The sequence below is a fragment of the Dreissena polymorpha genome, chromosome 2, assembly GCF_020536995.1.
Source record: "Dreissena polymorpha isolate Duluth1 chromosome 2, UMN_Dpol_1.0, whole genome shotgun sequence".
Taxonomy (NCBI): Eukaryota; Metazoa; Mollusca; class Bivalvia; order Myida; family Dreissenidae; genus Dreissena; species Dreissena polymorpha.
The window spans coordinates 95126940-95144724 of record NC_068356.1 but is presented as its reverse complement, the minus strand read 5'-3'; the positions used below and the strand labels follow the sequence as shown (position 1 = coordinate 95144724).

The 17785-nt window shown below is 40.7% G+C and overlaps 1 protein-coding gene across 1 annotated transcript in view; it reads left to right on the top strand.

Annotated features, from left to right (window-relative positions):
- LOC127868128 (uncharacterized) overlaps nt 1–6443 on the top strand; it is a 40278-nt gene extending 33835 nt beyond the window's left edge. The window contains exons 2-3 of the mRNA XM_052409747.1: nt 4575–5241; nt 5429–6443. Of these exons, the coding sequence (XP_052265707.1) occupies nt 4881–5241; nt 5429–5769 (702 nt within the window). The 5' untranslated portion in view covers nt 4575–4880 and the 3' untranslated portion in view covers nt 5770–6443. The remainder of the gene's footprint in view (nt 1–4574; nt 5242–5428) is intronic.
- The last annotated feature ends 11342 nt before the right edge of the window (nt 6444–17785 follow it).

The following is a 17785-nucleotide window of genomic DNA, read 5'->3' as shown; positions in this document are numbered from 1 at the left end:
ATAGGCGATATATATTCTAATTTGAACTCTCGATTACCCAATTTTTCATCTAAGAAAATTTTTAAATATTCATAATTTTCAGTTTTGAAAACTGTTTTCTTAATTATATGAGATATGTTAACAAAATGTTTGTTAAGTTCATTAGCCACAAGCTGTCTTCCACTAACATTAACATTGTTTATGTTTAATGTATTAGGTAAAATTGCTCTTTGATTTTCATTATCATTTGATATGCTTTTGATAGATCGCCACAATTGTTTAATATCTTTCTTCTCTTTAACAGCATTATTGATTAACGCTCTCTTATTTTTCTTAATTATGGAATTGCATTTGTTTCTCCATATTTTATACTGATCAAAATTGTTGCAAGCTATAAATGTATCCCTTTTTAATCTAGCCTGTTTTATTTCATCAGAATACCATCCAGGCGGATGTATGCGCTTAACCCACTTACTTTTAATTGGCGCATGGATAATACTGTATTTAATATATTGTATAAAGTCGTTAGGGCAAAATTCGGATCATTGGTAGTTTCTATAATATTCATATCATATTGACCTAGATCTTGTAGAAACAGTGTTTCATCAAAATGTTTAAACGATCTATAAGTTATTTGTCCATGTTAGGAATATAGACGTACTTTTAAGTTTACAAAGGAGTGTACACGTGATTGGATAGTGGTCACTCAGGCCTATTACTGGAACGTTAACTTCTGATACGCAAGATATTGATGTTGTGTATACATGATCAATTATTTTTGATGACGTTTTTGTTACTCTGGTTGGATATTAAACCAGTTGTGTGAGTCCGAAATCAAGTACAGTTTTTGCCCATTTTGTATTATTAAATTTATAAGTTGAAGAAAATTCAATGTTAAAATCACCAATAGCTGACCAATTCATATTAGAAGATTCTGCAAATTCCATTTGTTTTTCAAATGAATCTATCCAAGACTGGGGACTGTTTGGGGCACGGTAGATAAAGCATAGAAGATGTGATTTATTATTTTCGATAGCTACCTGTAGCCAAATAGTCTCAATGTCCGAGGATTCTAGATCAAAAGGACGGACATAGCTTATGTTCTTTTTGAGATATATAATGAGTCCTCCACCAGCCTTTTTGACCTGTCTTTACGTTCAAAAACGAAGACGTTAATTAATAGATCTGTATCATTATTTGAACCTGTTAAAAACGTTTCACTCAAACAAAATATATCAATTGACCCTAGCTCTCCCATTATAAGTTTGAGTTCATCTAATTTTGGAAGAATGTGTTGAATATTCAAACTTGCTACATGAATACCTTGTTTTCTGAAAGTAAAAACGTTTTTATGAATCAACAATTTATCTTTGAAATTATTATTCGTATTGAGAGGAGGCATTTTCGATAAATTTACGTTTTTGCTAACATTTAGATACTGGTATGAATCATAATTGCAATTACAATACAACGTACATGTATTTTTAGAAACAAAAATAGTGTCAGGTTGAATATTATAGTCACAAATTATTTTGTTGCATTCAGTACATATATTGTTAAGTTTAAGAAATGGGTTTTCATGAGTAAATAAGTCAGAGTTGATATGTCCGTCAGTATTTTCCTACCATAATCTGTGATTTCGGCAATCTTCTGTCGAGTGGTTTGCTAAACCGCAACGTCTGCACGGTGACCATCGTCCACGTAGCTGAAAGTTTCTATTACCAAACTGGCGACCGTTGTTCTGGAAACGGTCTCTAATGCCATATGTCGCTCCTGTCCATGGTGGCCGAGAGTAACGTGCAGCGGCGACTCTGTGTGTTAATTCTCTCGCGGAAGTATGTTTGGACTTCACAATTGGAGTTACCGTGTTGATTGTCGAAACCAGTCTACTCGAGCCTTTTGGACACAGGTGTATACCGTCTTTGAAGTAAAACGGACGAATTGTGGTTTTATCAGCGTAAATGAACGAATGGTAGCAGTCAATGAGAACAGCACCCGTTTCCATGCACAATTTCTGTATTTCTTCATTTACCGGCCCGATGACCGTGTCCGTTCGCGGACAGAGAGTGCATAAATATACAGTGCACTGGTGACGTAGAGCCTCAAATTTTGAGCGAAGCGTTTCATACACACTGCGTGATGTTTCGGAAGCTGCATCATTACCTCCGACATAAATTACTATTTTTGTGTATTTTGTGTATATCGTCAGTCAAAAGACGAGTGTAAGTTTCGATTTCTTACCGGGAAGTGTACGTACGTCCACATTGCTCTGAAGGCCACGCGTACTTATACCTTTAAGAATTGAGTCTTCGATTAATAACGTTCTATTTTGTTCAAGTCTGGGTTTATGTACGAAGTCATTAGTATGTGCGTTTCCGCTTCCGGTCAGTTCCGACGTGTTTTGCGAAGTTTGCAAAGCGGGCGACGTTATTTCTACATCAAATGATTGCGTCTTGGGAAACGTTGTACGATCATTTGATAAATCATACGATCTAGTAGAAGTTTCCATCAATTTATTTAGCGATATTTCAGTTTCTTTTTGTTGCGTTAAAATATTAGTCCCTCGTTCAGGTTGCTCATTTGCGTTTTAACAGATTGTGAATTTGAAGTAACATCTTTCAACTTTTTTTTCATGTCACTACAGCACAGAGTGTGTTGATTTTTAAACCACATATAATATCTTTTATTTCAGCAAGTTGCGTTGAGGTCTGTAGTATGTGTTCCCGCATTTCACTTTTGAGTTCATTTATTTCACTTGAAACAGATTTCATAAAATCATTCAATATCTCATGGATATTCGAATTTGTGTCATAATCAATTCGACGAGCATGCTTTTCTTTTCGTACTGACTGAACTGATTCATTGAGGCGACGTAATTCTTCATGGCTATCGGATTCATTTTGATTTTCCGAAAGTTTAGATTCATTTTTGCTTATTGACATCAAAAGTTTTTTGAAGGCACTGTTTACATCAGTTGTTGTTGTTTCGTCATTTACTAATCTTTCCTCTATGTTTTTTAACATCGCTGGCAGGTGAATTTCCGTGAACTGATGAGAGTTTTTCCCGTTGATTAAAAACGAACTTTTTGTGTGATACAAGTTTTATGTATAAATGCCCTGTCGACCAGAACTTAACTTGTATTGCGTTTCAACAAGATTTCCCTGTCTGTCGTGCACCGGAACTTTGCAACATTTATACGGAACATTTATACAAGTGTTTATCACAAATAAACAGATACTCAGATACCCTGAACTGAATACATTTATCAAGTTTAAACCATTTTCAGAAAATGATGTGTACCACTGTTATCATAAAAATGTTTAATGTTATATATGTACTAGATTGTTTTTGTAACTTGACTATGGACGTTGTCCTTAAGTGTGTATTTAAAATGGGTTGTTATCTTTAACAGCCAACATAATAAGCCTTTATCAGTTAAGTTTCAGTACATTGTCTATAATACTTAGTGAAAACTGTGCCTGTCAATTTGCAACACATTCTGATTTTGATATCAAGAATTGTATTTCATAAAAGTAGTAAAAATAATAATGAATACATTACTTTTTAATTGAGGACAGTTCTCACGGCCTTTTCAACATGGCAACTTTTGGTGATTCAGTTCATAAAACTTCATATTCAGTGACGGACTATTTTTGTGGCCCTTGCGAAAGTAAAAATATAGAAGCAAGTGCTGAAATGTTCTGTGAAACATGTTTGAAGTGTTTTTGTGAAAAATGCATTCATCATCATGATCAAATATTTGTAGATCATTTAAAATATGGAAGAGGAGAAACAAATAAATGGCCTTTAATAAAGACAATGCAAGATTTGCTACTGAAATGTGATGTTCACAACAAAAAACTGAAAATGTTCTGCCAGAACCACAGTCAGCTATGCTGCTCTGATTGTGTTTTATTGAATCACAGGTAGGTGACACTATCATTAACTTAAAGGTAGTTAAAAATGACCAACTTCGTAAAAGTAGGTTGATATCACTTGCATCAATAAACTTTAAAAAGAATGTGAACAGTTTCATACATGTAGTTCAGTTGTTTAAAGCATTATAAGAGTTATTCTAAAAATTTAAATGCTTAAATGTTAATATTTGATCATTTTTTCTAGAAATCTAGATGACATGATGTGGCATATGTTTGTACATCCACTACCTGCATTGCAATATTATCATTTTACTCATTTTATATGTTTTATTTTACCTAGATGTTTTTCATGTCAAATTAATAATGGATAGTTATGATTCATGTTGCTATTTCAGACAATGTACCAATTTGGCTCTAATTTCTGAATCAGTCAAAAAGCTGTCAGTGGACATGAAGCAGTTGTCAAACACAATTCAAGCAACTCTTGCTGAATTAAATATGTATAAGAGAACACAAGAGGTCAGCATTAATTTCGTGGAGGAATCATATAACGAAAAACTACAAGAAATCCGAGAGCTGCGTAAGAAGTTAAATGCCGATTTGGACCGACTGGAAAATTCCACTTTGAAAGAACTAGATGAAATAAAGACCGCTTTGCAAACCTCTCTCAAGAAAGATATTGACAACTACAGACTTCTGAAGGATGAACTGCAACACCTCAGTAAAGCTGTACAGGGCCTTTGTGATAAGAGCAAGAAAGACCTTGAGTTTATAGCCAGCAGGAAATGTTTGGACAAGATACACGAGTTTGAGTCATATCTGAAGGAGAATCCACTGAAGGTTCAGAGTCAATTGATATTCCAGGCAAACACTGACCTTGTACAGTACCTGACTAAACAGTCTTGTCTAGGAAGGATTCTCACAATCAAGCTTAATCCAGACCAGGTGTTGAGTGTGAAGAAAAAGTCCGAGTTTAATGTCAACATATCAAGTGACAAAAGTCAGACTTGCTTTGTGATTGGCATGTGCAGCCTTCCTAGTGGTCATGTCATTATTGCAGATAATCTTAATGAGAACGTGAAACTTTTGGACCAGCATTACAAGGTGTCTAGTCACTGTGATTTGTCTTCTCCTCCAACGGACATTTGCCAAATCACATCTAGTGAGGTAGCTGTGTCTCATGTTAATGGAGGTGTGCAGTTTATATCTGTGAGAAATGGGCAGCTAGTGAAAGGGAGGAAATTTCAATTACCACATAAAGCTGAAGGTATTGCCCATCATAAGGGAACATTGTATGTCACCTCTGGCAAGGCTCTCTACCACTACGCACTTACTGGGACACTAATAAAAAAGCTTTATGAGAATACAGAACATGAACATGCAGGTAAATGGATGGTTAGTATATATATATAACTACATATATATTCCATTATTTAAACATACAATATATTCACGACTGTGTATATTTAAATCACGAATTAACTTATATGCGATGTTTTATTATTTTTTAAATAATTGTCAATGTCTTTAATTCTGATGTGTTTACATATAACATTTATTAAACTTTACAGTGTTCAAATGTGCAGTGAGTCTTGCTGGTGACCGTTTATATGTCATCAACGCCCATCACAAGCTGTGCACACTGGCCACAGATGGCAGTCTGTTATCCACCATCATTACCCCTTTTCCATTTTGTGTACACATCACACCTGCAGGGCAAGTTCTTGTCTGTGGATTAGACTCCCACACTGTCATACAAGTGGATCATGAGGGGAGAAAGGAACTGGTAACTCTGGCTTCACAGAAAGATGGATTAATCAAACCAGTGTCTATCTGCTGCAACACCAGCATTCAACAGATAATTGTGGGGCTTCATAATAACAATACAATCATGGTAATGAAATTGCAATAGCTCATTTAATAGAAACAAACATAGATATAAACACGGTTATAAATGTAAATACTCATTTGCTTACAAATAACCTAATGTTAAAAAGTTGTATTAATACACAAAAGATTGTACCATTTCACACACACATATGAAAACTTTCTATGTTGACTCTGATTCGTTCTTTTGTCTGGCTTCATGTCAGCGGTCATTTGCCACAAAACAAATTTTATAATTTATGTACGGCTATATATATCTTGCTTTAAGTAATTAATGAGATTTATAATGTTTTTATTATTTATATATTCTGATTAATATGTTTAATACGATTTATACTCTTGAGCAATTATGGAGAGAAGATATATTTTGTCATTATTTTTTTAATGTAAATATTATATATTGTATATCTTATCTTACGGTGTGTGTTTTTGTGCCATTGGTGGCTGGAGCAATAAATTATTGCAAGTAAAAAAAAATGGCTTTTTTATAAATATTCAAATTATTGATTTAAACATGAACATTAGTGTCTCTTTTCAATGATTATTAAATTATCTTTTCTAAAGTTTCTATCAATATATGTTGAATAAAAAGAGTAAAATTGAACATGTATTTTGTATATTTTCTTGTTATTATATATAAAATAATTGTTAAAAAAACAAATCATGGTGAACTTTCAATTTCTGTATCTATATTTTTATGCTGATGTGTTTGTCTTTGCTGTAATGAGATTTCGAGCTCTTTTGTATATAATAAACTGCTTTCAATGTATATCTGTCTTGTATGTTTGACATTTACAACAAGTTGCCAAACATTTAGATTTGTCGACTCTTAATACCCCTAAATACCTTTAGTATAATGTGTGTACTTTGTGTTGTTTGAATCATTGATATGATACAATAAACTAAAGGCTCGTTTATTTCATTAAATATTAAGTGAATGGTGCAATATTAAGGTATATTACATACTACACTTTTGTACTATTTTTTACCCTGCATTGACCCAGTTTCAATCTAGGTCGATATATCATTGCGACACAATTTAATGTTCTGACAAAATTTCATAAAGATTTATCCCTTTATAAAGTTTTCACCTGCTTTTTCTTTAATTTGACCTATCGACCTAGTTTTTAACCCAACGGTACCTATCGTCGATATCCGCTGAGTTATCATAGTTCTGACCAAGTTTCATGGAGATTGAGCAAACACGTGACCTTCAAGAGTATCACATAATTTTCTAAAACTTGACCTAGTGACCTCGTTGTTGACCCGATGTGACCTATTTTGAAAATCGGCCGAGATAACGTTTGGAATCAGGCAAATGTTTTTAGTTTCATGAAGAATGATCGCCTCTTGACTGTTCAAAAGCATTTTCTTTAATGTGACGTAGTAATGTAGTTTTTGACCCAACGTGACACAGTTTCAAACTTTGTCTACATATCGCTGTTTTTACGTTTTACGATAACTGTGCACAAATAAGTGTTAACAAGCTTTTTCTAAAATATGGCGTAATCATAGAGTGTTCATAAGTTCTTTAATATGACCTATTTTTTCCCCACGTGAACCAGTTTCGAAATTGCCGATTATTAAGTAGAAACAAAGATGTGACCAAGTTTTGCGAAGGTTGGTCAACAGCACAAGAACGGATAGGCTGATGTTGCGATTTCTGTATGAGCTAATGCTGGTCAGGTTCATGGCTGATAGTGTCGGCCAAACAGTGAAGCTCTGTGAATTACACTACAATTTTGATAGTTTTACAACCTACAATTATGTTATGGCACATGCATTTTTGTTAAGCTTACAGGCAACATTTCAACAGGCATCATAGTGATTATTGACTATGTGAACAAGACTATTGCCAAGCAATATATGTCCCCTACCGGCTCCACCATTGTCAGAAATATATTTTTGTTGCCATAGCAACCAGAATTTTTGATGTAGGAACAAAATGAAATGACGTGCATAATGTCCTTATTGCCATCAATCCATGTTTCAAGTTTCATGAACAAATATTAAGAACTTTTAAAGTTATCGCATGATCCAGAACAGTGTGACAGGACTCACGGACTGACAGACTGATGGACACACAGAGCGCAAACCATAAGTCCTCTCCGGTGAAACCGGTAGGGGACAATAAAACATCTCCCACGAGACAGGTAAAATAAGTAAATGATGAGTTATTTGGGCTGTCTATCGTATAGTAGCCAAGTTTACACCTTTCGTTAATTATTCGGACTGAATCAATATTAATAACTTTAAATCACTAGCTTGGTCACAAACACTAATATGCTTTCATGATATTACATTTGATTGATCCTGTTTGCATTATAATGTTATTTGAATAATTGCCTTACAAAATATGATCAATTAATTGTTCACATAGTTTTTATCTTAACTTATAGCTACTTTTAAATCAACTGTCACTAAAACCGAAAAATGCTTGAGAATCGTGCGTCTGGAGTATTAAGCGGTGGTACTGCGGTGACAGTTTTACTGATATAAATAGAAAGCTAACGAATATAAACAACCATGGAAAACAAATGAAAAGTAATGATAAGTTGACGCACTGGTCATAAACGCTCTACCATGAATGTGTTTTTAATAAGATAAGGGCTTAGAGCGTTGGTAGTTAGGTGGGCATAAATCTAATTCATCAAATGAGCTATAAATCTGGCCTCTAGAGTGTTCAAAGGCAAATGTTGGCGATGGAAGACTGACGACGAACGACGGACAAAAGCGTGCCATGAGTTATAAGCCTTTTGGTAAAATGATGGAAACACATTTGATATGAAACGGATAATGTGAAACTGAGGTTAACCGATTTTGCTTCACAGAACACAATTCTTTAGAATAACAAATGCAACACATTCTATATGTGTAAGACAGTTCGTTTTAAATATAGTATATTTCTTGAATTATGATACATACATAGATTGGTTGTGTTCATTTTTCTTTACAAAATAAGTATGAAAAACTCATCTATATCAATATTAGTACGATTCCATACTTTAATGACGTGAACACTCTCGAAGAAAGAGTACAGAAACTAATGACCTCCTCTCATTGAAGTGGCCGACCAGTCAGCCCGAAATCTTTGATGGGACCGAAGCCTGTAACGTTAACGTTTTTGGGTTGTTCAAACAATTCCACTCACAGATTTATAACCCAATGAGCCGTAACAACAAAAATTATGAAAGGCTCTGGGAGTCGTTCATATGGACTAGTTTTTGGGCTAGCTGTGGGTGGGGTCACCATTATTAGAGGACGCACTATGTTGTCTGTGATATTCCTTTATGTTCCCGCTCAAACACTTTTTATCACTAAACACAAACATACGTTGATCGTAAATACATTCAAATAAAATGTTTAATGATGTAATTTATATAATGCATCAATACTGAATTAAAATAGAAACTAACCAGGGTTCATGCAAAATTTAATATTGAAAGAAGACAAATATGGTGAAATATGATAAATGGTGTTCATTAACGATTGTGGTGCATATATGAATGAACGAGGGCTGGCTCAGAATATCGAAGACAAAGTACATATGTCTATTTCTGTGCGCATGATTTTTAAGGAATTTTAGTTGAAATTTAGTATACAACATTTTGAATTATGAAGTAGGAAGATAAACTATGAACTGTGAGTTTTTTTAATAAATACAATACCATCAGTCAATGCGGGTGTGATGGACCGGCGCACTTAAAAATTATTGAATGATTTTCAATATAGGTTAACTATGTTGATTAAAACACGCTAGAACGCTAAAACTGCTTAACATTAATACCACATACAGTAACGGCATGCTGTGAAACGTGATATAAATTTAAAAAAGGATCTTCGAACTAAAGCGCGTTTAAACACGTCTGAAGTGCTTATACGGAAACGATTTTAGTCAACAAATGCAAAAAAGCTACGTCAGCGAAATGGGAGGCGCAGATGAAAACCGTTGACATCAGGTAGATTTCAAAGAGACGCATATACATGAACATGTGTTACATTAAATAAAAGTACAACGATAAACACGCGTAATTGGTACTTGAATAAGCGGAATCAACGATAAACAAACGTATGGACTAACAAACAGATATCAAACTGCCGAAAATTATCACAAAATAATGGTGTCGTTGTCAACATGGATGCCCATATCTGATAGCCCGTTCGGTACATAACACTGCTGTCGGGTTCGGGCTACGCAAATCGATTATTCGTTTCATGGTTAGCGGCTTAAGTTCATGATAAGTAAATTGTGAACAATTGGTATCATACCAACAGACATGTATTCATAAATGTTTTTAAATTTTCAAACAAAGCGTGATGCCGCTGTGATGTGAAGTGTGAAATTACGTTCGCGTGCGCCAGTTACTGCGTACTGATCTATTTGAAATGTAATGTGTCCATTTATTATTGGAAACTTTTATTTGACATTTTGCACGTTCTGAGAAAACTGGGCATAACGCATGTGCGTAAAGTGTCGTCCCAGATTAGCCTGTATAGTCCGCACAGGCAAATCAGAGACGACACTTTCCGCCTAAATTGGATTTTTGTAACAGACTTCATTTTAACGAAAAATGTCATAAAAGCGGAAAGTGTCGTCCCTGATTAGCCTGTTCGGACAGCACAGGCTTATCTGGGACGAAACTTTACGCACATGCATTATGTCCAGTTTTATCAGAACTCATTTAATCGTCCAAAGTTCATCGAATTAATGAGTCGCACTCTAGGACAAATGTTGCATGTTGCAAAAAGTGTCGTCTCAGATCAGCCAGTGCAGTCCGCCCAGGATAATAAGGGGCTACACTTTCCGCCTTAACTGCATTTTCGTTTAAAACAGATTTCTTCAAACTTCCATGAAAGCGGAAAGTGTCGTTCCCGATTAGCCTGTATGGACTGTGATGGCTCATCTGAGACAACATTTTGCGCACATGCGTTTAGCCCGGTGTCCCAGAGCGATGCTAAAATTTTAACAGATCTCACTCTCGGGCTTTTGGCTACGATATTTTGGGACAGGCCTTGTGCATGTGCTACCAAACGTGAGTGTGCAATTTAGTTAAAGACCAGAATTTAAAGAGGTGCGTGAAATTGGCAATGACATAGACTATCGACATTCGACATTCGAATATCGAGCTGGTTCGAATGTCGAGCCAGTTCTGACATCGACATTCGGAAATAGTCCCGAATATCGAGTTGGGGAGAATGTCCAGCCAGCTCTGACATTAACATTCGGCACTAGTCCCGAATATCGAGCTGGGGCAAATGTCGAACCAGCTCTGACATCCACAATAGGCACTAGTCCCGAATATCGAGCTGGGGCGAATGTCGAGCCAGCTCTGATATCGACATTCGACAATAGTCTCGAATATCGAGCTGGTGCGAATATCGAGAGAGCTCTGACATCTACATTCGGCAAAAGTCCCGAACATCAAGCTGGGACGAATGTCGAGCCAGCTATGACATCGATACTCAGCAAAAGTCCCGAATATTGAGCTGTGGCGAATGTCGAGCCAGCTCTGACATCGTCAATAGCACTAGTTCCGAATATCGAACTGGGGCGAATGTCGAGCCAGCTCTTACATCGACATTCGGCAGTAGTCCCGAATATATCGAGCTGGCTCGACATTCGCCCCAGCTCTTACAACGACATTCGGCCAAAGTCCCGAATATCGAGCTGGGACGAACGTCGAGCCAGTTCTGACATCGACATTCGGCGAAAGTCCCGAATATCGAGCTGGGCGAATGTCGAGCCAGCTCTGACATCGACATTCGGCACTTGTCCCGAAAATCGAGCTGGTGCGAATGTTGAGCCAGCTCTGACATCGACATTCGGCAAAAGTCCCGAATATCGAGTTGGGACGAATGTCGAGCCAGTTCTGACATCGACATTCGGCAAAAGTCAAGAATATCGAGCTAGGGCGAATGTCAAGCCAGCTATGACATCGACATTCGGCAAAAGTCCCGAATAACAAGCTGGATCGAATGTCGAGCCAGCTCTGACACCGACATTCGGCACTTGTCCCGAATATCGAGCTGGGGCGAAAATCGAGCCTGCTCTGACATCCACATTCGGCACTAGTCCCGTATATCGAGCTTGGGCGAATGTCGAGCCAGCTCTAAAATACACATTCGGCTAAAGTCTCGAATATCGAACTGGGACGAATGTCGAGCAAGCTTTGACATCGACAGCCGAAAAAAGTCCCGAATATCGAGCTGAGGGGAATGTAGAGCCAGCTCTGACATCGACATTCGGCAAAAGTACCGAATATCGAGCTGTGGCGAATGTCGAGCCAGCTCTGACATATACATTCGGCAAAAGTATCAAATATCGAGCTATGACGAATGTCAAGCAAGCTCTGACATCGACATTCGACAAAAGTCGCGAATATCGAGCTGAGGCGAATGTAGAGCCCGCTCTGAAATCGACATTCGGCAAAAGTCCCGAATATTGAGCTGGAACAAACGTCGTGCCAGCTCTGAAATCAACATTCGAAAAAAATCCCGAATATCGCGCTGTGGCGAATGTCGAGCCAGCTCTGACATCGACATTCGACAAAAGTCAGGAATATCGAGCTGAGGTGAATATCGAGCCAGCTCTGACATCGACATTCGGCACTAGTCCCGAATATCGAGCTGGGGAGAATGTCCAGCCAGCTCTTACATCGAAATTCGGCACTAGTCCCGAAAATTTAGCTGGTGCGAATGTTGAGCCAGCTCTGACATCGATATTCGGCAAAAGTCTCAAATATCGAGTTGGAGCCGTTGTCGAGACAGCTTTGACATAGACATTTGGCATTAGTCCCGAATATAAAGCTTAGGCGAATGTCGTGCCAGCTCTGACATCGACACTCGGAAAGTCCCGAATATCAAGTTGGATCGAATGTCGAGCCAGCTCTGACACCGACATTCTGCACTAGTGCCGAATATTGAGCTGGAGCGAAAATCGAGCTAGCTCTGACATCAACATTCGGAACCAGTCCCGAATATCGAGCTGGGGCGAATGTCGAGCCAGCTCTGAAATAGACATTCGGCAAAAGTCTCGAATATCGAGCTGGGACGAATGTCAAGCCAGCTATGACATCAACATTCGGAAAAAGTCTCGAATATCGAATTGGGGCGAATGTCGGGCCAGTTCTGACACCGACATTCGGCACTAGTCCAGAATATCGAGCTGGGGCGAAAATCGAGCCTGCTCTGACATCGACATTCGGCATTAGTCCCGTATATCGAGCTTGGGCGAATGTCGAGCCAGCTCTAACATAGACATTCGGCAATAGTCTCGAATATCGAACTGGGACAAATGTCGAGCAAGCTCTGACATCGAGAGTCGACAAAAGTCCCGAATATCGAGCTGAGGCGAATGTAGAGCCAGCTCTGACATCGACATTCGGCAAAAGTCCAGAATATCGAGCTGTGGCGTATGTCGAGCCAGCTCTGGCATAGACATTTGGCAAATGTATTGAATATCGAGCTATGACGAATGTCAAGCCAGCTGTGACATCAACATTCGGCAAAAGTCTCGAATATTGAGCATGGACAAACGTCGTGCCAGCTCTAAAATCAACATTCGAAAAAATTCTCGAATATCGAGCTGTGGCGAATGTCGAGCCAGCTCTGATAAAGACATTCGGCAAAAGTCTCGAATATGGTGCTATGACGAATGGCAAGCCAGCTCTGACATCGACATTCCACAAAAGTCCCGAATATCGAGCTGTGGTGAATATCGAGCCAGCTCTGACATCGACATTCGGCACTAGTCCCAAATATCGAGCTGGGTCGAATGTCGAGCCAGCTCTTACATCGACATTCGGCACTAGTCCCGAAAATTAAGCTGGTGCGAATGTTGAGCCAGCTCTGACATCGATATTCGGCAAAAGTCCCGAATATCGAGTTAGGGCGAATGTCAAGCCAGCTTTGACATAGACATTTGGCATGAGTCCCGAAAATCGAGCTGAGGCGAATGTCGTGCCAGCTCTGACATCGACAATCGGCAAGTCCCGAATATCAATCTGGATCGAATATCGAGCTGGAGCGAAAATCGAGCTAGCTCTGACATCGACATTCGGAACCAGTGCCGAATATCGAGCTGGGGCGAATATCGAGCCAGCCCTGAAATAGCCATTCGGCAAAAGTCTCAAATTCCGAGCTGGGACGAATGACGAGCCAGCTCTTACATCGACATTCGGCAAACGTCTCTAATATCGAATTGGGGCGAATGTCGGGCCAGTTCTGAAATCGACATTCGGCACTAGTCCCGAATATCGAGCTGGTGCAATGTAGGGCCAGCTCTGACATCGACATTCGGCAAGTCGAATTGAGGCGAATGTCGGGCCAGCTCTGAAATCGACATTCGGCACTAGTCCCGAATATCGAGTTGGTGCGAATGTCGTGCCAGCTCTGACATCGACATTCGGCAAGTCCCGAATATCGAGCTGGGGCAAATGTCGAGCCAGCTCTGACATCAACATTCGACACTAGTCCCGAATATCGAGCTGGGGCAAATGTCGAGCCAGCTCTGACCTCGACATTCGGCACTAGTCATAAATATCGAGCTTTGGCGAACGTCGAGCCAGCTCTGACATCGACATTCGGCACTTTTCCCGAATATCGAGCTGGAACGAATGTGGAGCCAGCTCTGACATCGACATTCGGCATAAACCCCGAATATCGAGCTGGGGTGAATGTCGAGCAAGCTCTGACATCGACATTCGACAGAAGCCCCGAATATCGAGCTGGGGCGAATGTCGAGCAAGCTCTTACAACGACATTCGGAAAAAACCCAAATATCGAGATTGAGCGAATGGCGAGCAAGCTATGAAATCGACATTCGGTACTTGTCCAGAATATCGAGTTGGGCGAATGTCGAGCCAGCTCTGAAATCGACATTCGGCATTAGTCCCAAATATTGAGCTGATGCAAATGTCGAGCCAGCTCTGACTTCGACATTCGGCAAGTTCCGAATATTAAGCTGGATCGAATGTTGAGCCAGCTCGGACACCGACATTCGGCACTAATCTCGAATATCGAGCTGGTCGAAATTTTAGCCAGCTCTGACATTAACATGCGGCAAGTCCCGAATATCAAGACTGATCGAATTTCGAGCCAGCTCTGACCCCGACATTCGGCACTAGTCCCGAATATCGAGCTGTGGTGAAATTCAAACCAGCTCAGACATCTTCATTCGGCACTAATCCCGAATATCGAGCTGAGGCGAATGTCGAGCCAGCTCTTACATCGACATTCGGCACTAGTCCCGAATATCGATCTGGATCGAATGTCGAGCCAGCTCTTAAATCGACATTCGGCACTAGTCCCGAAAATCGAGCTGACGCGAATGTTGAGCGAGTACTGACACCGACATTCGGCAAAAGTCTCGAATATCGAGTTGGGGCGAATGTCGAGCCAGCTCTGACATGGATTATCGCAATTAGTCCCGAATATCGAACTGAGGCGAATGTCGAGCCAACTCTAACATCGACATTCGGCAAGACTCGAATATCAATCTGGATCGAATGTCGAGCCAGCTCTGACACCGACATTCGGCACTAGTCTCGAATATCGAGCTGGGGCGAAAATCGAGCCAGCTCTGACATCGACATTCGGAACCAGTCCCCAATATCGAGCTGGGGCGAATTTCGAGCCAGCTCTGACATAGACATTCGGCAAAAATCTCGAATATCGAGCTGGGACGAATGTCGAGCTAACTCTGACATCGACATTCGGCAAAAGTCTCGAATATCAAATTGGCGCGAATGTCGAGCCAGCTCTGAAATCGACATTCGGCAAAAGTCCCGAATATCGAGCTGAGGCGAATGTCGTGCCAGCTCTGACATCGATATTCGGCAAGTCCCGAATATCGAGCTGGGGCGACTGTCGAGCCAATTCTGACATCGACATTCGGCAAGTCCCGAATATCAATCTGGATCGAATTTCGAGCCAGCTCTGACACCGACATTCGGAACTTGTCCCGAATATCGAGCTGGGGCGACAATCGAACCAGCTCTGACATCGACATTCGGCACAATCCCGAATATCCAGCTGGGGCAAATGTCGAGCCAGCTCTGACAAAGACATTCGGCAAAAGTCTCGAATATCGAGTTGGGACGAATGTCGAGCCAGCTCTGACGTGGATATTCGACAAAACTTCCGAATATCGAGCTGAGGTGAATATCGAGCCTGCTCTGACATCGACATTCGGCATTAGTCCCAAATATCGATCTGGGGCGAATGTAGAGCCAGCTCTTACATCGACATTCGGCTCTAGTTCCGAATATCGAGCTGGGTCGAATGTCGAGCCAGCTCTTACATCGACATTCGTCACTTGTCCCGAATATCGAGCTGGGTCGAATGTCGAGCAAGCTCTTACATCGACATTCGGCACTAGTCCCGAAAATTAAGCTGGTGCGAATGTTGAGCCAGCTCTTGAATAGATATTCGTCAAAAGTCCCGAATATCGAGTTGGGGCGAATGTTGAGCCAGCTCAGACATATACATTCGGTATTTGTCCCGAATATCGAGCTGAAGCGAATGTCGTGCCAGCTGTGATATCGACACTCGGCAAGACTCGAATATCAATCTGGATCGAATGTCGAGCCAGCTCTGACGACAATCGAGTTGGGACGAATGTCGAGCCAGCTCTGACGTGGACATTCGACAAAACTTCCGAATATCGAGCTGAGGTGAATATCGAACCTGCTCTGACATCGACATTCGGCATTAGTCCCAAATATCGATCTAGGGCGAATGTAGATCCAGCTCTTACATCGACATTCGGCTCTAGTCCCGAATATCGAGCTGGGTCGAATGTCGAGCCAGCTCTTTCATCGACATTCGGCACTAGTCCCGAATATCGAGCTGGGTCGAATGTCGAGCCAGCTCTTACATCGACATTCGGCACTAGTCCCGAAAATTAAGCTGGTGCGAATGTTGAGCCAGCTCTTGAATAGATATTCGTCAAAAGTCCCGAATATCGAGTTGGGGCGAATGTTGAGCCAGCTCAGACATATACATTCGGTATTTGTCCCGAATATCGAGCTGAAGCGAATGTCGTGCCAGCTGTGATATCGACACTCGGCAAGACTCGAATATCAATCTGGATCGAATGTCGAGCCAGCTCTGACACCGACATTCGGCACTAGTCCCGAATATCGAGCTGGGGCGAAAATCGAGCCAGCTCCGACATCGACATTCGGAACCAGTCCCCAATATCGAGCTGGGGCGAATGTCGAGCCAGCCCTTACATAGACATTCGGTAAAAGTCTCGAATATCGAGCTGGGACGAATGTCGAGCCAACTCTAACATCGACATTTGGCAAAAGTCTCGAATATCAAATTGGGGCGAATGTGAAGCCAGCTCTGACTAACATCGACATTCGGCAAAAGTCTCGAATATCAAATTGGGGCGAATGTGAAGCCAGCTCTGAAATCGACATTCGGCACTAGTCCCGAATATCGAGCTGAGGCGAATGTCGTGCCAGCTCTGACATCGACATTCGGCAAGTCCCTAATATCGAGCTAGGGCGACTGTCGAGCCAGCTCTGACATCGATATTCGGCACTAGTCCCGAATATCGAGCTGAGGCGAATGTCGTGCCAGCTCTGACACCGACATTCGGTAAGTCCCGAATATCGAGCTGGGGCGAAAGTCGAGCAAGCTCTGACATCGACATTCGGAACTTGTCCCGAATATCGAGTTGGGGCGAATGTCGAGCCAGTTCTGACATCGACATTCGGCACTAATCCCGAATATCGAGCTGGGGCGAATGTCGAGCCAGCTCTTACTTCGACATTCGGCACTAGTCCCGAAAATCGAGCTGGGTCGAATGTCGAGCCAGCTCTTACATCAACATTCGGCACTGGTCCCGAAAATCGAGCTGGAGCGAATGTTGAGCGAGCTCTGACATCGACATTCAGCAAAAGTCCCGAATATCGAGCTTGGGCGAATATCGAGCCAGCTCTGACATAGACATTCTCCATTAGTCCCGATTATCGAGCTTAGGCGAATGTCGTGCCAACTCTGACATCGACATTCGGCAAGTCCCGAATATC